Below are 23,084 nucleotides of genomic sequence, written 5' to 3'. Positions count from 1 at the left end.
CAGTCTAGGTGAAATTTAATTTAGTAATGAAAAAAATTAACGGGCCTGGATTCAGACTGAAATTGCCATGAAATCTTGCTGTCAGTGAAGCCACTTTAATATGAAACCTGTTGGGATGAGCCTGTAAGTTTTCTGTAAAATTTGGCAACAATTGCTGCATTTATGAATCCTTTCTATAGCCTTAGTGGTTGGAAGTGTATCATCGTCTTTTTGAGCAAACCGGTTCCTGATAGGCTGTGGCTTAATTTGCAGTAGTAAACAAGGTATTGATCCACAGTATTAGTTCTCTTAATGACACCGATTCCATTGCTCTTATCGTTTCTCTCTTAGTAATGGGAATAATTCATAGTTCATAGAAATACAGCCCTGAGAATAATTTCATTAATTATACAAAAGAAATAGTGGGTTTCCTTATCGTTAATGCTGGTAAATTATTACTACGAGAAAGTAAATGTAGTTTTTGTTGATTTCATGCCATTAAGACAAAAATTACATTTATGAACAAATTGAACTTGAGGCGATGTTTGAGGAATGTGAAGAACCACTTGTCATGATTGAAACTCATACAAACATCTTCACTTTTTCTGCTAACTATTAAACATATTTTTCCAATGGAGCAGAAATACGTAGAGATCCTTCAGCATGTTTCTGAGTATTGGCAATGTAAGTACACAAACCATAATGTTAAAAACCATAGGAACAGGGTTAGAACAGTTTGCCCTGCGGCATCTCTGAATTGTCTATGATTTGTGTGTCCTTTGTTGAACTGTCTGACAAAGATCTGAGGGAATGTTATATTTGTGATGAGTTCAAAATAAGCTCCTAATTTAGCCAAGCTCTTAAGCAAGTATGTATGCTTCTTTTATTTGATACAGCAATTAAGCCTATGCTCAAATATCTTTGATTTCACTGGGATTTAAGAAGACATTTAAAGTTAAGCAGAAGTAAAAACAACAATAAACCCCCCCAACAGAATGAATAAAATAACAGTATATGCTAGTGAGGAAAAATGACACACAGAAATCCTCTAGGTACCTTTCCAGTTAATCTTACACTGGAATAATATACTCAGTAGCATTGTAAGCCCTCAAACAACACTTAACCAGCCAGAGAAGGCAGCTCTGTCTCCTCGGGGAGCTTAGGGGAATTTACCCACTGAACCTGCTGTGCAAAGCTGACCAGGGAAAATCACTAATGCTGTGTCTTTGCTCACTTAGATCTAAATAGCTCGTATACTTACCGGTAAGCATGGGCTTAAGCGTGTTGCTGAATCAAGACAAATGATAGTAATCTTGTATTGGCATTACTATGAACGGGCTCTTCGCTAGAAGTTAATGGTGCACCAAATACAGCACTCTACTTGCTGTCATCTTATTGTGGATTAACACTTGAGCAACCTCTGAGATGTTCTTCATCCTCAAAAGTTTGAAGTTAAATTGACACCCAAAAATATCTGATGGAAGTATTTAATTTGGAGAACGTTTGCCTCAAAATGTTGTGCCTAGAAAAAATATTTAGAGGAAATTGAGGGATTTGTATGGTGGTACTTTTCTCCCTTTGGTTTCTGTTTAGAGCTTCTGTCTACCAACAATTTCTGTCATTTCTTCCCTTTTCCCCAAATATTTGGTGTCTTTCATACTTAAAAGACTTACAGGTATCAATAAGAGTAATTTAAAAGCCTAAACTAAATTCTAGAGAAGTGTAATATGAACATTTTCTTTCATGGGAACATGAAATCCCTGTGTGTGTTATTCAGTCTTTAAAATGGTTCCCCCTCTGTTTTCTTGTAAGTCAGGATATATTTCTTCAGAATAGAAAACCAGACTTTTTGGAAATAGAGATATAACCATTTTATCTTTCACCTTACAAAACTGACAACATGAATTTTGTATCAGATTCTTTTATATAGAGAAAGTAGCTTATGCATAATTTTTCTGATGTTAAAGCTGAAATGAAGCAAGAAGCATACGGGTGGTCTTGCTAATAGCTTTTCTGTTGGGTTTGCTGTGTGTGATGGCTTAACTCAGTTTTACAGGAGAAATACATTATTTTGTTAAGCTTAGATAATGTTATTTTATTAAGCCTCTATGCAACAGTTCTGAGGTTTTTTAAGACTTGTTTTCTTGGTTTGGTGTTATTTTTAAAAATAATTTGCTATTAAAGAGAACTGGCATACAGATATTCCTGTGTTTTGTCTCATGTCAAGGCCTGTTTGATGTTAAGTCTATCTTTGGGTGACTGACCTTATAAACCTGGTGATCTTGCAGCCAATAGGATTCTCCCATAACTAGAGCTTTAAAAAATAAGAATCAGTTTTGGTAGTTTTCATATTGCAACTGTGAAAGAAAAGAAAAAAAAAAAAAAGAAAATACGCTGACAATTTAGCTGTTACATAGTTATAAATCTAAGTTACAAATCTAAGAATAACAGCACAGTTGAACTGGCCACTGGTTTTTAATGTCATCCTTAGGTTAGGACTGGATTATCCATATGTATATACTGTTCAGCTGATACTCAGCAACTAACGTGAGTTTTACCTGTTCACTGGTAATGCTTGAGAAAACTACCAAAACTTCTAGATGTCTCCCTGCTGAAATTCCTCATTTCAGCAAAGCATTAAAGCATATGCTTAAATCCCATAAGACTACAGTTTTCATTAAACTTTATCTAATGCTTTGGTGCTTTGACATGTCAGAGACAAAATAAAGTTAGTTTCCAGAAAGAAATGGGTGAAAATAAGGAAAATATAATCCCTACTCAGTCTCATCAAAACTAAAGCAAAATAAACCTGCATGCAGAAGAAAATTAAGTATTTTGATTACTTGAAAATATGGGGAAAGGATTGTTGCTTGGGTATTTTGATTGATTATCCCAAAGGTACATTAAAATAACTGTTAGATAATAAATGTAAGTACAAAATGAAGTATCTTGAGGAAGGGTGTATTTATTAAGTAGTAGCAATCAGTATGATTTAATGGGATGTAGCTCAAGGATGTATTGGCTTGTGTGGCTGATAGCCTTCAATCTAGGTTTAATCAAAAGAAATGCTTTAGACACAGCAATAGACAGTGAAGCCGTCCACTATCTTTAGATTATTGTGCATGTGCATATTTGTATGCATTAACTTACAGGCACATGTGTGAACACTGTAACTGCATTTGCTCTGTGTTCACACGTACTTCACACATAAATAATGTGCATATATTATAATCTAATCTTGTTATATTGTTAGTGATGGAAAAAATGCTATTGACTGTAGCTGAAATTTGTTATAATTATAAAAGAAAATGTAGCTAAATCTAGTAATAACTAACCTCATAAAAAGGGTGACATATCTTTTAAAGTTACGTGTATACTTTGGTGCTTTGCTGAGCCAAGCTCAGAATGCTTGAAGCTCTGAAGTAAAATGGAAATAGCAGCCTAAAACCGACTGGGAGCTTCATGGGTCATAAGGAAGCGTAGGGGATCTGGAAAATTGAAGAAAGAAAGTACAAGCCTTTATTACAACATGTGGTAGCAAAACTTTCAAAGGTCTTTAGTACTAGCTGCAGTGCAGGGAACATCTGATTTAAACAAAGGGGTATTTTGAAACAGTAGGTAGACTTCCAACAACCTGTGTAGAATGCCTTTAAACATTCATATATTTCTTGCAGTCACCTACAGCTGTGATGATACTTAGCTCTAATATTTGTGATTTTATAAATTAATCCCTAATTCAATTTTACTTTTTCCTTGTCCTCAGTGGGACCGAAATTTAATCCAAAATACAGGTTTTATTAGTTGAAAGCTTCTCATCCTAAAAAGGTTTCAAAATCTCTTGTTTGGTATAAACTAGAAGGAATCTGTTTCTTTATAAAATGATTCATGGTTCTGTATGTCAAGAATATGTAGATTCATGATTATGGTTAATAGATTTTTCAAAGGCACAGGTTTTATGTGAGTTATTTATAATGTGGACTCCCTGATTAGTGTACATGCATTTCGATATAAAAACCAGTGTCAGGTCTGTCTTCTGTAAGATTTGTTTGCCTGGACACTCGCTCTCCTCTTCTGGAGCCCAGCCTTTGTGCTGGGCTGATACGCCGGTGCAGCAGGTGAAGTCAAGCTCCTAATCCAACCTCCCTCTGTAGAATCATTTTTGGAGGCATTTATTTTTTCCATACTCCAAAATAAAACATGAAAAAGTTTTGTCCAAGGCTAAATTCCTCTCCTGAACACCAAAGTTACAGCCTTAACTCTGGTGATTTCCGGGAGAGCGGGCCTGCCCTGTTCCAGGCTTCCAGGTGCGCAAAAAACCATCAACTGGGTCTTCAAACCACTGCACTTAACGCATTTGGCCTCAGTGGTTTTACTGGTTCCGGTCCTGTAGGCTCTCCAGGAGCTGGAAGAAATTTTTCTCTCTGGAGAAAAATTGGCCTCCAGAGCATGATACAAAAATATCCGAGATCCTGTCTGAGTCAGCCTTAATGGAAGAGGCAGCTTAAGAATTAGCCTAAAATTGGATGATGTGGAAGGATGATGTCCACTTGGGATCCGCTTCAAAATCCTTCCCCTTCCTCTCCTACTTTGAAGAAGTTGACTTTCACAGGAAGGAGAGACTTTGGCTGGTGCTTGCAAAAGGCAAAAATAGCGTGCAATAAAGCATAAATAACATAATACCGAAGCACTATTGACCCTGCAACAACTTCCAGTGGTACTGGATGAATGGTGGGCCTCGTCCAAAATGTCGTTTCCTCTTCAGCGCGGTCTGATTTCCTCCTGTCTGTTCGGAGAGGAAGACAAGGAACACCAAGAGTTATTCTGTAGCTGCCCTTGCCAAAAGTTAGGCACTTGGTTTTTTTTAAAACAAGCACGAAATAAAAGCATAGCTTGCAGAGGTGGTACGCAAATCAAAATCTGTACTGTAAAGTGACAGGATGCTTTTGTTAACAAAAGGCACGTATCTATAAAGAGAGTTGTGTGCTTTGTTTCCCACTGTGCTACTTGTGGTTTGGGGTTTTCTGTTCCTTCAGCCTGATGGAGGAGGAACATCGGACGTGTGAGGCTCCCTGAGGGTGAGGACGAAAGTTAGAAAGGGACTGGGAGGTGATTGGGTTGGGTCAGCTCAAATAAAAAGGGTGCCAAAATGCAGAGGAGGGCCCCAGCACCACCAACCCAAACTTTTCTACAGCCAGTGGGCCGGCCTTCGGAGGTTGTAGTTGAGTGGTACAAGGAGCATCCTCTGGCGGGAAGGGAGGCAGAGTCGACGTGGGGGTTACAGATGAAAGCAGTGCTCGCCTTGTAAACTGACAGTGAGAGTGACTTTTGCCCCTAAGTCTAAAACACTTGAAGCCTCACCAGTCAGAGTAAAAATCGCATTTTCCCCACACTGGGAGACTGTGTTGAGGCGTTGAACAAAAGGTTTTATAAGAAGAGTCTAAGGGAAATGACTTTTGTTAAGATTTACTGCATTGCTTTCAAATATTTTCAAATCTTCTCTCTTCTTTCTCATGCTATCTGTATCAGATACTGAAAAAAAACCCCAACTTGTCAGCTTTCAAACACGAAAACATTTGAGTTTCCACCTCCTTCAAACACTGTTTGACTCCACGGAATGAAAAAGCATTGCTAGAAGCTCACACTGCAAATCCAGTGCATTATCTGGTAGGACAGATCCTGTCAAGATGCTGAAAAACACTTAAGATGACATCAGTTATTTTTAAGTGAGATTTAAAAAAAAAACAAACAGAAGATAGTCTTACTGAAATTAGTCACTAAGAGAACTGCTCCCAACCCCCCTTTCTCCTGCAGCTGAACAAGACTTGCCTACGCTGTGAGTACACCTGCTGAACGCTGGTGCCTGATACAGCTGCTTCCAGGCGAAACTTGTGACATGGTGTCTCCAGCTCTCAGGGGTGTGAATTGTCTCTGGCGGCGTGGCAGGTACCGCCGGCGGCAGTCTGCCCTCCTTCTCCCCCTTCCCTTCCAGGGGACAAGCAGCCTCCTTCACCCTGCAGACTTCAAGCCTGCTGTAGCCATACCTCTCGGGGAGCTGGGCTGGCTGGCTGGCTGTGCCCCTTACTCCTTGGCTCACTTTTCCAGCACAGGTGAATTGCATGAGCGAGGCTCAGCCTCCCCCCTGTTTCTCACAGCTGCAGCCCGGGGGGAACTGCTGCTTGGCAGGGGATAAGCTGGTGGGAGACATTGGGACTCCTGCTGGGAACAGCCAGCCATCGGCTTGAAGGAGTTTTGGGGAAGAAGCGGTTTAATGTCACAGAAGCAAGGAGCTGGGAATCAGGAGACCACAAAGTCAATGCCTGAGGTAGGAGGGAACAGCTATTTTATTTATGAGTACTTTAGAGGATGGGTGCTGTCTCTTTGTCTTTCCACTTACATAGGTGTGTGGATTCTCCTGTTCTTGAGGGAAGAAAATATCTTCAGACCTCAGTGATATGTAGATTTTTCTGCTTGGCTTAGTGAAGAAGTTCTGATTTGATTAGAGGTTTGACTGGGTTAAACTTCTCTGCCTCGGTGATGAAGTGGAGGTGTCATGCTGGATACCCACCTCGGTATCCTCAGGCAGAAGTTGTCCTTGTTTCCTCTGCTGCCTCAGGTCATGGTTTCATTACTGCATACCATCTCTGCATCCTTCTGCTTCTCTGCTGTGTTGGCTTCTTCCAGCTTGGATGTGCGAAATGACATTTCTAAAAATAATGCCTGTGCTCTGTGTTATTTCTTGGTTAAGGTTGTTGGTGCAAAGCTGGTATCCTCAGAAAAGCCTGAGCTTTGTGCTTTCCCCTGCCCTTCTCTTACTGCCCCCACTGCTTCAGAGTTAGCACCAAACAGGAATTAACTTTAGGATTTGCATCCGCTGTTTAAAAGTAGCGTCTCTCTGCAGAGAAAGAGAAGGGGATGATGGATGTTTTTCCTTTTTGTGCAACACAAGGCCTTGTTCAAGGTGACCAAAGTGTTCCCGTTCTAAATGGCTTGTCCTAGGACAAGGAAGGTGGGGTAGCTAAACCTCTTGGGAGCTTCTGGCTGGGGACCTTGCTCTTGAACGCATCTGATGCTTCCAGATGGGTGCGAAGGGATGCAGCCGTCTGCTGCGGCAGCATCGCACCCGCTCATGGGGATTAGAGCCTTTCCCCACCGGTGCCTTCTCAGCTGCGAGTTTCTGTGGGCAAACTGAAGTAGAGTGGCTTTTGCATAAAAGGTGTGGGTTTGGTTGGGTTTCTTTTGTGGGGGGAATAGGGTGGGTAGTTCCTCTCAAAGGCCTTAAGGTTAGCGTTAGGCTTTTTTCACTTACCCAGATAAGCTGCTGCAGCTCCACAGCAGGGAGAGCCACCGCGCTGCAAAGGGCCCCTGAACTTGGCTGCTGAGGGGTGGGCAGGTGCCTGGCTGGTGGGCAAGGGAAGGAGGTCATGGTGTGCTGACAGACCTGGTAATGTTTGCCACTGCTTTCGGACAAACACCTGCTTTAGTGCCATTATGCAGCGCGTGAAGGACACCCAGGCGATCAGGCCCAGCCAGCACGGGTTCATGAGGGGCAGGTCCTGCTTGACAAACCTAATCTCCTTCTATGATAAAGTGACCCGCTTGGTGGATGAGGGAAAGGCAGTGGATGTTGTTTACCTGGACTTTAGCAAGGCCTCTGATACAGTCTCCCACAGTATCCTCCTGGAGAAACTGGCTGCCCATGGCTTGGGTGGGAGTACTCTCCACTGGGTTAAAAACTGGCTGGAGGGCCGGGCCCAGAGAGTGGTGGTGAACGGAGTTAAATCCGGTTGGCGGCCGCTCACGAGTGGTGTCCCGCAGGGCTCAGTACTGGGGCCGGCTCTCTTTAACACCTTTATAAATGATCTGGATGAGGGGATCAAGTCACCCTCAGTAGGGGTACAGATGACACCAAGTTAGGTGGGAGTGTTATCTGCTGGAGGGTAGAAAGGCTTTGCTGAGGGATCTGGACAGGCTGGATCAATGGGCTGAGACCAACGGGATGAGGTTCAATAAGGCCAAGTGCCGGGTCCTGCGCTTGGGTCACAACAACCCCATGCAGTGCTACAGGCTGGAGAGCTGCCTGGCAGAAAAGGACCTGGGGGTGTTGGTCGACTGTTGGCTGAACACGAGCTAGCAGTGTGCCCAGGTGGCCAAGAAGGCCAACAGTATCTTGGCCTGTATCAGGAACAGTGTGGTGAGTAGGACTCGAGAGGTGATCGTCCCCCTATACTTGGTACTGGTGAGGCCCCACCTCGAGTGCTGTGTCCAGTTTTGGGCCCCTTCCCAGAAAAAAAGACATTGAGGCGCTGGGGCGGGTCCAGAGAAGGGCAACGAAGCTGGTGAGGGGTCTGGAGAGTAAGTCTTATGAGGAGAGCCTGAGGGAGTTGGGGTTTTTCAGCCTGGAGAAAAGGAGGCTGAGGGGGGACCTTATGGCTCTCTACAACTACCTGAAAGGAGGTTGTAGAGAGGTGGGGGTTGGTCTCTTCTCCCAAGTCACAGGTGACAGGACTAGAGGAAACTGCCTGCAGTTGTGCCAGGGAGGTTCAGGTTGGATATTAGGAAGAATTTTTACACTGAAAAGGTTATTAAGCATTGGAATGGGCTGCCCAGGGAAGTGGTTGAGGACCGTCCCTGGAGGTGTTCAAAAGATGGGTTGACATGGTGCTGGGGGACATGGTTTAGTGATGTGTTTTTTTTGTCAGAGTTAGGTTGATGGTTGAACTAGATGATCTTGAAGGTCCTTTCCAACCTAGATGATTATGATTCTCTGGAAGCCTGTTGCTTCCACCAGGAAATGAAAAGGCCTATGAGTAACACTTCCCGTACCAAAAGGAGTGCTGTATGTGGAGACACTTTGGTGTGCGCTTTGGGGTTCTTCTAAACCAATGCCTGTGTGATCCACAGCTGGGGGTTTTGAAGGTGAGGACTCAGTGGCCTGGTCCACGCTGCCCTTGGAGGGTGGTTTGGGAACTGCCTGCTGGGTTGCTTGCCAACAGCCTGTACGCACAGGCTGGGCAGTATGCCAGCCAGGGACCAGAGCCCTCTCAACATGGATGCCACGCACGCGTCTGAGGGGAGAAAACAATCTGGCTATCGGTTCTGGAGCTACTGTTGAGCTGAGGCCTTTGATGTATGTCATTGGTTCCGGCAGGTGAACTTGTGCATGATCTGGAGGATGCTTTCCTGTCGTATCTGAGGCTGAGCATGTGTGATGTCTAGAGAAAGAGCAGTTTGGTTCAGGGGGCAATGCTGGGACGCTCCTCAGAGGGCAGTCCCTGCTGCTGGAGGGGATGGTGTAGGGTAAAGGACCAAGAGAATGGTCCATGTCAGGGCAAAGATTTGATGGCGGCTCATGTAGACATATGGTTAAACACAACATTTAAACCCACTAACTCAACCTATTGCTTTCCACCATTACACAATCACCTAGAGGTCAGCATAAGCCAGTTGCAGTCCATTCTTTTGTGATTTTGATCTACACAGGGGCTGGTCACATGTGTTGCAATCAGCTTTCTTTAATGCGTCCTTCTGAGGGACCAAGCTCCTACCACATGCCATAAGTACTCCAAGCGATAGTGATGGATTCAAGCTGCAACAGGGTAGGTTTAGACTGGACAGTAGGAAGAAATTCTTCACAGTGAGAGTGATCAGACACTAGAACAGGCTGCCCAGGGAGGTGGTTGAGTCGCCATCCTTGAATGAGTTTAGATGTGGTGTTGGGGGATATGGTGTAGGGAAGAACCCTGTAGAGTAGGGAAGATGGTTGGGCTCGATGATCCCAAGGGTCTTTTCCAACCTAGATGATTCTATGATTCTATGTCTTACCCTGGGGAAATGTGAGACCTTGGCTCTCAGGGAACGTGGAAATTCATGTGGCTTCTATGGTGGTTTTGGAAAAATGCTGGAGCTGCCTCTACCCTCAGAGCTCAGCTACCAGATGGAGCTGAAAGGAACTGGCACTGGCTCCAGTGGCTATACTGGGTCTCAGCGAGTGCCTCTGCTTTGCACTGATGGTGTGCCTTGCTCTGGGCCAGCTCAGTCACCTCTGCTTTGCAAGGGGAGATGCGGATGAGCCCACTTGGTTGTGGCCGTACAAAGCAGTGAGCCAGAGAGCCAGCCTGCCTCTGTGTGATGGGTTCTGGGGAGTTCGCTGACAACCTGGGCTTCTCGGAGATTGTGGCAAAGCGTTCAGCAGCCTTGGAAGTGTGTTTTTTCTTGGCACAAACTTGCTCCAGTTTCAGGAGAAATCCTATTGCAAGGGGTCAGGTGAGGGCTGGACCCAGGCTGAGCAAGAGCTATCAGAAGAGATTTCTTAACTGTAGTATATTAAAGGGAAAAATATGTTCTCACACGGGGGACAATGCTCTTGTCCAAGAATAAGGCCCTCTAGTCATCTGTGGTGAGCAGAATACTGATGTTAAAAGTTGGGTTTTTTAAAAAAAGAAGTCTACTTCCATGAAGATTTTAGCCACCGTATTTATGTTGTTCTGGTCACAGATCTTGGACGTGCAGCAAGTGCTTTCAATATTCACTGACTATCTCTTCTCATCATTGACAGATGACCAATATTGATGGTGGAAATGCTATGTTTTGCCAGATCTGCCCCAGGGATTCCTCCCCCCGCCTTGCCCCTCTTCCCCCTTCACCTCCCTCCTGCCTGTGCTGCAGAACTGCCTCCCCTGCGTCACCGTTTTGGGCAGGGACGTTGTGCACCCCCTCCGAGATCTGCCTGGGGCAGGGGTCCCTCTCTCCTCACCCCTGCTGCTGAGCCAAAAATAGTCATGGAGGCTGAGGAAGGAAAAATTAAGGTGCGAGGTTCCTGAAGGAGGCAGGGAGAGAAAGGGCAGCAGATGCTGAAGTGACGAGGCCAGTAGACGCAGGGAAATAATAACATTCCAGAAAGGCCTCTCGCCAGCTGAACAAGCATCCTCCCAGTCTCAGACTGGGGGTGCCTTTGGCTAGGCGATGGCCTGAAGCCGTGAGTCTTGAGGCTGAAATTTCTGGAGCAGCATATCTAGTACGTTGTTCAATTCTCTGCCGTATTAGCAGTGTTTAAAAATGACCCCCCGTCTTTATTTGCAAAAACCCGTGAATGGGAAACTATGGAAAAGGGGGACCTGCAAAAAACTGCTGCAAACTATTAGGGAAAACAATCAAACCAGTTAATTGCATGCTGTCTCTTCTGTTTGTGGGGCCTGATTTACTGTAAATAGGCAGAGATTATTTTCGTAACAGTCCCCTCTGTAAATTACCTGACAGCAAAACTGATCTTTGCCCTGCTTAATGTATATCGAGTGGACTAAGGCAGGAAACGCGCGCTGTATGGTCTGCCACGCGTCCAGATAAGAGCGGGAGAAAATCAGGGTGTGGATGGATCGTTTGCCTGGAGATCAGAAGGCTCCAAAGGGAGCACGTGAGGTCTCTAAATACGGGAAAGAGGAGAAGGAGGATACGTGGGTCTCCCCATTTGTTCCTTGGTGACAAATTGTGCCCTGGGGATGAGCTGGCAAAACCCAAATATCATTTCTATAGGTGGTGCATGGGCATTAACCCTAAATGGCTGGTGCAGGGCGATGCTCCACAGAGATGCTACTTCTCTCAGCGGTGGAAGAGGTGGGATGAGGAGGGAGCGAGGCTGTGTGTGCCTCCAAAGCTCGCTCAGGGAGCATCGTATTGTCTCGCTACCCCTGAGGTGCAGTGAGCTGAGAGGGCAGCCTGCTGTGTAATGGCAGGACGAGCGGTCAGCGCTAAACAAGCCAAAGTGCTAATTCCTTTATTTTACCAAAATTGTTGCTCCGCATCCAACTAAGGTATCTTGTGGTCTTTTGCTGTCTCGCTTGGATTTCATGTCCTCGGGGGCTGAAGAGCCTTCCCGGTGTGTAGGTTCTGCTCTGTTCTCCCCCCTGCCAAACCTCCGTCTCTGCCGGCCGCTGCTCAGGACGCTGCATCCTCCCCGCTCTGCTGCTGCTGCTTTCGTGAAGAGCTGTTTGCTTCTACTTGCGCGTGATTAAAAATCTCATACTTAGAAATGGCAGGCTGAGGCTGCAGCAGAAACCGGGAATTAAATCTGCTTAGAGTCAGCTCGGGAGGAGGGGTCACTTCTGCTTCTCTGCCTTTGCCTGTGATTCACTGTGCGCTGGGAACAAATGGAAGATAAAGGGGTCAAGACAACCTGGAGAGAAAGGGGAAGGACAGAAGAGATGCTTAAGAGAAGCCTCTTCTGCACAGTGTGGTAGGGGAAGCAGACCTAACCTTCAGGAGAGCATGCATTAACAAAAACGAAGTCAGTGATTACCACTCAGGCTGAAAAATGTGATTTCTTTCACCACAATTGCAGAGAAAATGGTGCTGGGCTCTGGTTGCATTGAAATTTTAAGCCAAATGAGGCTAGAAGAGGGGCAAGAAACAAGGTGAAAGTGAAGAAACTGAAAGAAGCCTCTTTAGTGGAGAGGTCAGAGGGTTGGAAAAAGAAGAGCGTGGCTGCTCAAGCCATATTTCATTAGCACGAGGGAGTCCGTTAATGTGCCCTCTGAAAAGGTGACGGCAGCCCTCGAGAGGAGCGCGCACTGCAATCCGCTGGGGATGGGAAAAGGGAAAAAGATACGCGGTAGGGAAACGATACATGCAGGGACAGATTGCCCTCAGCCTCCCTGGAAAGTTCCCAGAGAGCGTGGCTGCCCCTCGCTGCTCCCCAGCTGGAGGCCCTATCACAGCATTTTCCCTAAGAACAGCAAAAAGCACATCTCCACTGCTCTTTTGCTGATGCTTCTGTTCCTGCACCAAAGGATGAAGGTGTTAAAACATTACAAGGAAATGGATCTCGAAAATGTTTCTCATGTGTCTTAAAACTTTCCAGTATGTGGCTTCTTAATAGTAGCAGAGTAGTTTTCTGCTCAGTATTTCTACAAAAAGCCCTGTGTGGCACTGATTCTCTGCTGTGAAGGATTGCAGCCTCCGGAGGTCTCAATTCTGGCAAAGCTCTAAGCAACTGAAACAAGGGTTTAATGAGGTGAAATGTGTGTGGCAGCATTAGCCATGACAGCGTTACCAGTTTTGCTGCTGCTGCTAAATCCCAAATGCGTTTCCTACCCCAGCAAGCTTCAGTAAGATCCTCGAGGGTTTTGGGATTTTTTTTGTAGTTTGTGGGGGGTTTTTTGTTTGTTTTTTGTTTTTCCCCTAGCACCTGGGTAATGCCAGGCATGACTCATCCTCTCGTGTACTGGCAAAGGATGTTCAGTTCTGCAGGAGTGATGCGCAACGTGACCGAATGCCTGGTGTTCGTTACCAGCTCTATTCATTACCTGTCAGGCCAGCTCGCCTCTGGATAAAAATTTAGCAAAGCTTGCACGGGTCTATCTGCATGTGGGGTGTTTTAAGGAGAACTGGATACCCATACAGCCGCTTCGGGTAAATAAGCCCGACCTGTGCTTTCTTTTCCAGCTGTTTTTTCAGTCAGACTCCCAGTACAGCATTAACAAAAGGGAGGTGGAGAGAAGGGACTCGGTAACAGCTACAGGAGCCCTCGCTCTCATCTCCTTCGGTGAACTTCGCTGTAGAACTTGAAATGTCACATTTCCTCCACACACGATTTTTAATTAAAACCTCTCCACTGAAAAGGTCAGGACAGCTTGACTCTCCGCTGCCCGTGCACAGACAGAAGCGGAAGCTAATGGCAGTAAACAAAATTCCTCCCAACCTGAAAAGCAAGCGCTGACGACCCTCTCCACCTGGAATAACTAACTAATGAACGGCAGCAGTGACAGCCTGTCCCCGCGTCCCAGCCCTATGAGGAATTGCTACCCACCACCCCTGTTCGTGCTGTTTTCTTTATAAATAACACACAGCTCCTCATCTTACCAGTCTCCTCATCTTTTCCTCTTTAGCAGGGCTTCATCTGCTTCAACCCTGAGATTGCAACCTTATTTTTAAGCATTAAGCGATGTGCTTTTGCACGTCTCACACGTGGGTGCCACCACATTGTTAGATGCACCAAAACCTATGTTGTTTCATTCTCTGGAATCACGTGCGTGTGATGAGCTCTTGACTCTCCATCTTCTCACTGCTAATGTTTGGACACTGCAATTGCCTTGCTAAGACAGGCACTTCCTTTGCAGAAGGAAATTTTACCTCTGACGCTGTTGTCAGACATGGTAATTATTGCAGATTCAGCTGAAACTTCCAAACACATTATGTTCTGGTTTATTTTAGTTATGGAAGTATGAACCCAGTCACAGATCGCAAAATGTTTTATCAGCAAGGGAAAGAGCACAGCTGTTATCAGGCACCTATTGTCAGTCATTTTTTATTCACCACCAAAGTGACTTCATCACCTAGGAAAGCCAAAAACACAGACTGCATTAAGAAATTGTGAGGTTTCAAGTGCCGAACTCTCCTTTCAAATTGAAATATTAAATTTATAGAGAAACCTGTTTGACTAGAAAGAGACTTTTCACAAAATCCATGGTTGGCTCATGCCTAGAATTTTATTCAATCCATTCAAAAAATAGACAGAACTATAAGGTGGCACGTATTGTCAGAGAGTACAAACGTCACATCTTTCTTTATACAGTTTAATTTAAATCCATAGATTAAGACTGTGGAATAATTGCCCTGGGTGGGAAAATAATCAAGGATCTTCCATGAAAGGATAAGTCTTCACGTAAGCATTTACACAGATGTATCTGGTTAAGCATAACTTTTTCTATCCTCTATAAAAATATAAACAGCATTTCAAAATGTTTTTAGATAAGGATGTTAAGGTCATCTAACATGGCATTCGTGTACTGATAGAACATGGGGCCTGGGTACTTCAAACCATATTTAGTAATCCACACCCAGCCAAAACTAAAACATTTTGTATGAGCTTCAAACATAATACCATATAATGAAACAAACAATATCAAATAAAAGATACACAACTATGATGTTCCTCCTCCACTATGAATTCCTTATCTTGACTTTGTATTTTTTGGCAATATGGCAATGACTAAGACAAATGTGGCAGTCTTGCACAGGTTAATTGTAACTCGGGATCAATTATAACTTGCCTTTCCCATAAAGTAACATTGCTGGGAAGGGACACGTACCAGGATGAAATTAAGGGCACTCACTGTCACGTAGGTTTTACCTGTGCAGTAATACTTTGATACAGACTGTAGCATGTGACAGGAGGGCAAGTGCAAATCACAAGGGCAGAATCTTGGCTTCCCAGACAGCAGAACCAGGCAGTAACACTAAACAATATTTTAAAGGCAAGAAGAAAGTTAAACAAAAAGCCAACTCATCTAAACTTTAAATAGTGGTACGTAGGATGTTCCTGGTACAGCTGCCGTAAACACACCCTATGATTTCCAGGGATGCCGTTTGATAAGCTAAACACCTAATTGTTGTTGCAAGGACTTATTGGTTCAACACAGATTAAAATGTTTGAATACACTGAACATACTGGTCACAGGTCTCATCACATAATTTCTCTTTTCCCAATCCTAAATTTGCATCGGAGCAGCTTCCCCATCAGCTGTGTGTTTGTACAGCAGAGCACTGGATGTTGGAATTGACTAGCACGTATGCCAACAACAGCTGATATTTTCCAGTTAAAGTGATCTACAAGCAAGAAACAAAACCTAAGGGAAGGGTCAGGTTTCAGATAAAGGTTGGACATTTTGAACTTTGGACAAAGTGACAGGTATCTTTGATTCTCCCGGTGCCGGGGCTTTTGTGACTGGGTTTGCATGGGCTTTTATATCGGCTATTCTCTCTTTAAATCTTTGCTGAAGATACTTTTCTTCTTTGGAGTAGCTTTTAGCAAAAGCGGACATCAGCAGACACGCTGCCACGGTGGACCCTCCAACACAAAACAGGATTGCTCCTGCCAGCTTGCATATATCAAGCGACCCGTTAAACTGAATGGCACGGGTATCCACCACCACAAAATCATCCCTCCCAAGAGCTTCGATTTTCGGTGGCACAAGAAAACCCACTATAAGCACCGTTAAACCTATCAGCATAAAAGCCGTCCCGGAGATGAGTCCGACCTGGAGAATAAAGAAAGAAACAAAAAAACCCAATTAATATGTCTTTTCAGGCCTAGGAGGCATTTAGCTTTCACCGTGTCTTGCTGGTACAGTTCTCTCTTCTAGCAGAAGGCTGATATTATTCTTTTAGGTCATATGTGGCCTTACCAGGACTAGAACATATGGAGCAACTGTCTTTTTACAACTCATATTTATATAATTCAGTATTGACACTTCTGGAAACAATAGAATATGCATGTCTACATCTAAATAGCTTTCATGTCCAAAGGCCTCATCACAGAGAGGGTCACAGTTTAATGCCAGTGCTGTGTGACTATTGCTTTAGGCGGTGGTTAGCACCAATAGTTCAGGCCCTGTTGATAGTCTCGTGTCATATCCACCACTTGCTTTTACTCCATGAAATATCATTCCTTTGCAGGGGTTAGAAGGAAGTTGCTATTGCTGTGAACAGGTCTCATAATATTTCTAGCACATACACACAAGTGTAAGCGCAGAATTTGGTCCACACAGAATGGCCCTACCATCAAAGCAGAAGGTTTGGATTAGATGGCCTCATAGGCCCCTTCCAACCTCTGATGTTCTGCATTTCTGTCAAGTTCCCTGACCTTAATGGAGATCTTGTGGTTTTCTTGATCCCTCGGTCTCACAGTGCCGGAGTTACCGCTGTTAACCTATCAGTCCTATTCCCAATAACCTGGCAGGGCTATTGCGGGTGCAGAGCAGAGGTAAACTACACTACCAAGCTATGGGTGGAGCTTCCCAAACAAGACTTTGATGTTTCAGTGACATGGCTCCTTGTGACAGAGAAACTGGAGGATCCAAAGACCCCAGAACTCCCTTGGAAGCTGATATATCTTGGGAAGACAGCCCTGCTTTCAGACAGATGGTTATTCAGTCATCTCAGGGAAAACTGAGCAACAGAAGGCCTTTCTGCATGAATACTTAAAACCATGAGTTACATGGGAAAGTCTTGAAATGGGAGTTTCTCCCTCCAGTAGACAGCAACGAGCAGTACCTTCCAGAACGTAGAGCTCCACCTGCTAGGCGATCTCTGGATCTGAAAATCATCCTCATACTCCCAGATTGAAGCTGTGCAGTCCTCATAAAACTGATGCAGGTAGGACCGAACTCCATAGCGTTGGTAACCTCCCTCAGTGCTGCCCTGCGCATGCTTGGACCCACAGATGTCAGCATAGGAGCTCATCCTTCCTACCTGCAATGAGAGGTTTCACACACAACAGATTGTTATCGATGTGGCAGGAGAGCAAAGCTGGCTACAAACTCTCCAGAGTTTGCTGGGCTGCAAAGAAAAGCCGCCCAGGACAGACCTTTCCTTCACTTTTTTTTCCAAACTAAGAAATGAGCCTGGCAGAGTTGCACGTGGTGACTCTGCTCAAGCAAACCCAAGGTGTTCAGCATCTTGGTGCAGCACAGCCTAAAGGTGCTGCAGGGAATGTCCCCTCCTGTACACAGGGTGCCCGCTCCCCATCTTTCCCACTAGAGTGTTACTGCATTTCCATGGAGACCAAAAAAAGCAGAATATGTCAGGTAACAAAAGCCAGCATCCGTCAAGGGCTCATGTTGCCTCTCATCCAGCCTGCTTCTATCAGTTAGCCAGAGTTTGCAACTTTAGGAACTTTGCAAACTGCTCGGTAAGGGGTTTAAGTGTTTTTGCCTGAGCTTTTGAAGTGCAGGATGAAACACTGATATAACATTCATAGCCATGAGAAACAGAATAAGTCCTAGAGCGATTGAAACTGTATATATCCTGTTCTTAAATATGGATAATTAAAAGTGAAAAAGATGGAATGCCGTAACAGCACCAATCTGCTCATTGAAGACAGTGAAATGGAAAGATTAAACTCATGGCAAACCACTGCTCCCTTGGAGAAGTCAATGCCGAAGCTCCTGCTGACTTCAATAAAATCAGAATTTTGCTTGCTATGACAACTACCAACAATGCTCCCTACTCTTTCCACTTCAATGAAGTTCTCCTAACACACAGAATTTGTATTTAACTATGCAGGTCCCAGGCCTGAACTTGCTTGCACAGGTATAATGCTACTGAATCCATTGAAGTAATACTAGCCCCTAAAAAACACTAGAGCAACAGGTCAATGTTACTTAAGCCGACTGCCTTCTCTTTAAAAAAAGTTCAAAAAATCTTAGTCCAAAGGGAACTGTTAATCAGTCCTTTTATCTGAATGTCACAGCTCAATTTATATTAGCTTCAAGGAGTTTACCCGATTGCCACAGCAGTATTACTTAGAGGGAAGGACGGTTTGACATGCTTATGGCAGCGAGGACTTCCCAATTTTGCAGCCCTACAGCCCTTTGCCCTTCAGGAATGGGTGATCTTGCTGGGTACGCAAGAGAAACAAATGCTGCTGTGTTTTAATTAAGCAGAAGCCAGAAAGCATTAATGGGGAAAGGTGACAGCCGGAATGAAGCTCTTGGCTGGCTCTGAAATCACTGCTGGTACAACAGTGATCTTTCAGCCTTTTGGAATCTGGTCACATTCTTGGCTCAGGGATAAAGAGGGGTTTGCTTTCTCCTCATTATAAAAGCCAGTAATCTTGTTGGTTTTTTTTTTTTATTTTGTGTATCTAATATGTATTTAGCTCGGGATTTCACGATCTCAACATCTTACAATTGCAAATATCTCTTGCAACTTGTGACGAGGTCTTAAGGCTCTCACAGAAGTCATGACTGAGTGGAGGAGGAGGCCCATGTGACACAGGGGCAAGGACCAGAGCTCCCTCAGGGGGACGACAGTGCTGGCAGCTGAGCTTTGCAGGGGTAGCACCAGGCACAGCTTCTGGCAGGAGCCCCTTCTCTGAACCCAGAACTGCCTTCGCATCCCCGGCAGATTTCCCTTTTCCACTTCAGCCATGGTGAAGTGTTAGGAAATCAAGGAAATACTTTCTGACTCTGTGGATGGGCTTGCTCTCTGCTGATGGTAGGGCACCAGTGCCCTCGGAGCATGTGCTGGCCTTCCCAGGCAAGGCAGAGAAGCAGGCAGGGTGGATGGAGACCTTGAGACAGCAGGAAACTCCTGGGTGGCACTAACTGCTCACCAGGTGAGCAGAGAGAGCCTGGCACCCAAGGCCACCCCATGGCAAGTTGTATGTCCTAATACTGATGTGTCCCACTACAGTTAACGTGTTGAAAAAAATTAGTTTGCTGTTCTCTTTTACAATGCTATGAGCTTTGGATATGGTATGGATATAAGTATACGATCTGATCTCTTGTGAGGAAACACTAGAAGTTATTCTACTTCTGGAGCCTGTCTGTTCTTTTGCAAAAGAACTCCTTTTGTTTCGCTTGTGAGTCCCTCCCTCTCCTGTTTATTCCCTACCTGAAAAGAGAGAAAAAGAAGTCCTCTTTTCTCACTGCCACCATTTCTTCAGGCTAGCTGCCATCTTCCACAGGACAAGCACTGAAGAGTTCTCATAAAACTGGAGTTTTGCTCACCTCATAAAAATACCTTTGGGGTGAAAGGAGAGGATGAAGCAACGGCGTAGTCTACCACAGCTGTCCCAGCTCTCACACCGAGGGCCACACATCTCAAGGATAAGAACAGTTTAAGCCCATATCCCTCAACAAGTGTTTTGGTTATGAGTAAAGAAGCACTCCGCCTTCTACAGCAGAAAGAGAAGAAACTAAAGAGGCCAACCAAAGCTTTGCAGAGACTCATTCTCTCGGGTTCTTACTTAGATCTTTGTTCTTGCATCAACCCTACCTCCTTAAATAAATTATGCCTAACTCCTCATTCAGGGAAGCATATTTAGCATCACACAATGAGCAGAAAGCGAGGCATTTTCCCCAGGTCAACGTGACTCCATGAAGTCAACACAGGGAAGGACCAGTCCTAACATGACCAGATAATGTGGCCTGCCAAAGCTCACTTGCATTACTCCAGCTGCCACCAGGAGACAATTTTAGAGCTTCTTTGATTTCTCCAGAGTTCAGCAAGCAGGTGAAGCACATTGATCAATCTGAACCAGCAACTGTAGGTATTGCAATTATTTTAAGAAAACTCAATGTAACGTGACAGAAAGCCACATAAACACTATCTTGCTTTCACTGTGCTGTCTGCAGGTTTAATCAAGAGAGAGAAAGGAAGGCGTGGTGTTTCTAACAGCTTGATGAAGAATTGCCTGTAAGAACCACCCAGCCTGGAATCACTTATATGACACACACGTTCTTTCTCCTGAGCAATCTAAAATGCTAATAGGTGATTTTGGTCAGGCATATGAGCAAAATGATAAATAAGAGCTGAGGGGTGGAACAGAAAACAAAAGAACGATGATCTTTTGCTTGAAAGAGTTGTGATAGCATCAAGTAATATGACCTTTTAAAAATGGAAGAAAAAAAAAAAAAAGACTGCCAGCATCATTAATTCTCTTCAAGCACTGCATAACATTAGTCCTACTGAACATTTTCTTTATGCTCAGACTCTTCTACTTACGATAAGTAATCTCCTATCTTTTGCAAAATATCTTGTCCCTTAGAGAGAAGGGAAGAAGACTTCCCAGACCTATATGACTCATTGAAGCAGCCTGGTAATTTGGCCTAAAATGGTCTCTTTTCTCAGCTGCAATGTAAATATAACACTGTCGTTCTTGCTACTTACAGATGGGGCAGAGGAACTGAAACAGTCAGAGTATGGTGGGAGAAAACAGTTCTCTATAAATAAGAGGGAAACGTGTGTCACAGCATCAATGTACATTGGATGCACAAATACTGCAGTAGCTACTATCTCCTAAGTGTTGATGTGCATTTCCATATCTCACCTTCATGGCCGAGAAACTAAATGCTGAAGTGTTGGGAAACTTACTGCTTTCCAATGGTAAGTTAAAGTCACTGTTACCCAAATCCGCACTACGCACGAGCTCAGAGCATGCATCCAGGGCGCAGGAAGTGGTTTAATCATTAAAAGTTTTTCAGCGCCTAAACCTGAGGTGCCTAGGAACACGTGGGACGTACGATCACAGCTTCAGAGCACACCACTGCGTAGTAGCAATCCATCCCCTAGCAACTTTTGTTTCCATGGCAAAAAAAAAGCTGTCCTGTTTACTTCGAGCATTACTGTTCTCCCCTGATCTGATCTGGGGAGATGTGACTGAATCGGTGAACAGGCAGATTAAAAGATGAGCATGCTCCGAAGAAAAATTACCCAATAAATTTTCCAACTACTTTGCTTTCTTACTGAAGGGCCGGATACATTAAGAAAAGAAAAAAAAAGAAAAAACAAGAAAAAACATAAGGAATTGGCATCTGAAGGGCAGGACCAAGCAAATAAGGATGTGCTGTTGCTCCGTGACAGCAGGCAGCCACCGGAGGCAAGCCACAAACCCTGATGTGTTCATGCACGTGAAGTCCCCCTCTCTCTCCCTCCTCCAGACAGACACGCTTTGACCCCTCTGCTCAGGGGACCACGTTCCCCGTCCGTACCTACGGAAAGCCAGACCCCTGCGAAGAGCAAACACCAGAATACACAACCCGCCTTTGACGGCAGCCTCCGGAGGCAGGGCCGAGCAGTGCCCGGCCTGGCCCAGCCCAGACCGCCAAGGTCGATGCGAGCCCCCGCGGGGCCGCGGATCCCGCCCAGCGCCCTCCCCTCACTCGGGGCAGGGGGAGCGGGACGGGCAGCCGCTGCCGTTCCCCCGAGGACGCCTGGGGTGACCGGCTGCATTCCGGGGCGACTCCTGCACCCCACTGGGGAGCGAGCGGGGCCTGTGCGGCGGAGGGGGGGGGGGGCACAGGCCGGGGCATCCCCTCTAGGGGGCGGTGGCCCTGCCCGCTTCCCAGCCTCCGGGTAGCGGGCCCGGTCGCAGAGGCCGGAGCGGGATGCTCCGCCGGCCGGGCAGGACGCGCTCTCCATCACCCGTCACCCCGGGCAGTGCGGAAGAACTCCGCAGCTCCCGGCGGAGACCTGGAGGCGGCCCTTACCCCCCCAGCCCGGCCGCCCCCCTCCCACTGGCGGCGGGGCAGCGCGGCACCTGCATCCCCCGGGAGGACCGCGACCCCCACCCCGGGCCGGGAGGCGAAGCCCCGGGGTCCCGTTGTACCCCCTTTCCCCCGCCGGGCGGCCTCCACCTTCCCCCCGCGGGAAGCTCCGCGCCGTCCGCCTCCCCCACCCCCCCGCTTCCCCGTGAGGTCGCCGACGGTCAGAGGAGCCTCCCCCGCCCACCGCCCCCGCCAAACTGCCGAGGCCAAGTTTGCTGAGAGGCCGGGAGGAGCGGCCCCGGGGCGGCGGGGTTTACCTGTCCCTCCTGCCGCTCCCCTCAGCCGGCTGAGCAACCGCGGCGGCGCTAGCTGCGGCTCTCCCGCCCCGGTCCCATCTCCGCTCTGCGCCGCCCCGGCCCCAGACACCACGTATTATGTACGGCCCGGAGCGCCGCTCGCTCCCGCTCCGTGCCTGCGCACTGAGCCGCCGCCGAGCGCGGAGGGGCGCCGGGGCCGCGCTCGCCCCTCCGCCCCCGCCCGGAGGTGGCTCCCCGGGGCGGCGGTGAAGTAAGAGAGCTGAGGTGGGGGGCACAACGACGCCGGGCCTGCGGGGCCCGGGTCTCCCCTCCCCGGCTGTGGTGAGGAGGGTCGCTCCGTCCGGGCTGCCCCCCGGGCCGGGCAGGCCCCGCGGGTGCTCGGAGCGGCTGCCCCGGGGCCCGCCAAGGCCTCCGGGGGGTCCTCTCTGGGCGGCGGGAGCAGGAGGGGCCGGGGGCCCGGTCTGTAATCGCCACCCCCCTCTTAAATCAGCATTGAAAAACGCAGAGGGTCAAGGATCTGTTACTCGGCCGGTCGAGTGGACAGACATCACAAAAAAAAAAAAACCAACAAACTAATATATGAGCTACAAATCGCTGAGATCTGGGGTCTGGGGAAATAAACCGGTCAGCAGGAGACCCAGCTGGACTTTTAAGAGGAACAGAATAAAGCTGAGGGCCAAGCATTAATGGCTTGGGTCTGCCCTGGTAGCAACGGGGTGGTTGTTCAGCAGGAAAAGACTTCAGGTAAGCGAGTTTGGGGAACTCTAAGAGGGAAGAGTCAGGGGGTGTAACAAGGCACCAAGAG

General features: G+C 46.5%; 1 protein-coding gene across 1 annotated transcript; it reads right to left on the bottom strand.

Annotated features, from left to right (window-relative positions):
• Positions 1-14,435: 14,435 nt before the first annotated feature.
• NRSN1 (neurensin 1) lies at positions 14,436-22,371 on the bottom strand. The gene is made up of 3 exons (XM_074146730.1): positions 22,280-22,371; positions 17,026-17,223; positions 14,436-16,010 (listed from the first exon to the last, which is right to left on the bottom strand). Exons 2-3 carry the CDS (start codon positions 17,212-17,214, stop codon positions 15,612-15,614), a joined length of 588 nt encoding a protein of 195 aa, XP_074002831.1. The 5' UTR covers positions 17,215-17,223; positions 22,280-22,371; the 3' UTR covers positions 14,436-15,611.
• Between the last annotated feature and the right edge of the window lie 713 nt (positions 22,372-23,084).

Source organism: Numenius arquata, chromosome 4 (assembly GCF_964106895.1).
Source record: "Numenius arquata chromosome 4, bNumArq3.hap1.1, whole genome shotgun sequence".
Taxonomy (NCBI): domain Eukaryota; kingdom Metazoa; phylum Chordata; class Aves; order Charadriiformes; family Scolopacidae; genus Numenius; species Numenius arquata.
Note: the sequence above shows the minus strand (reverse complement) of the source record. Positions and strands in the feature narration are given on the sequence as shown.

Coding starts and splice junctions, on each gene's coding strand:
- NRSN1 (XM_074146730.1), bottom strand. CDS start 17,214: ATGAGCTCCTATGCTGACATCTGTGGGTCCAAGCATGCGCAGGGCAGC. Junction 16,011..17,025: donor GGAGCTCTACGTTCTGGAAG/GTACTGCTCGTT, acceptor TTTATTCTCCAG/GTCGGACTCATCTCCGGGAC.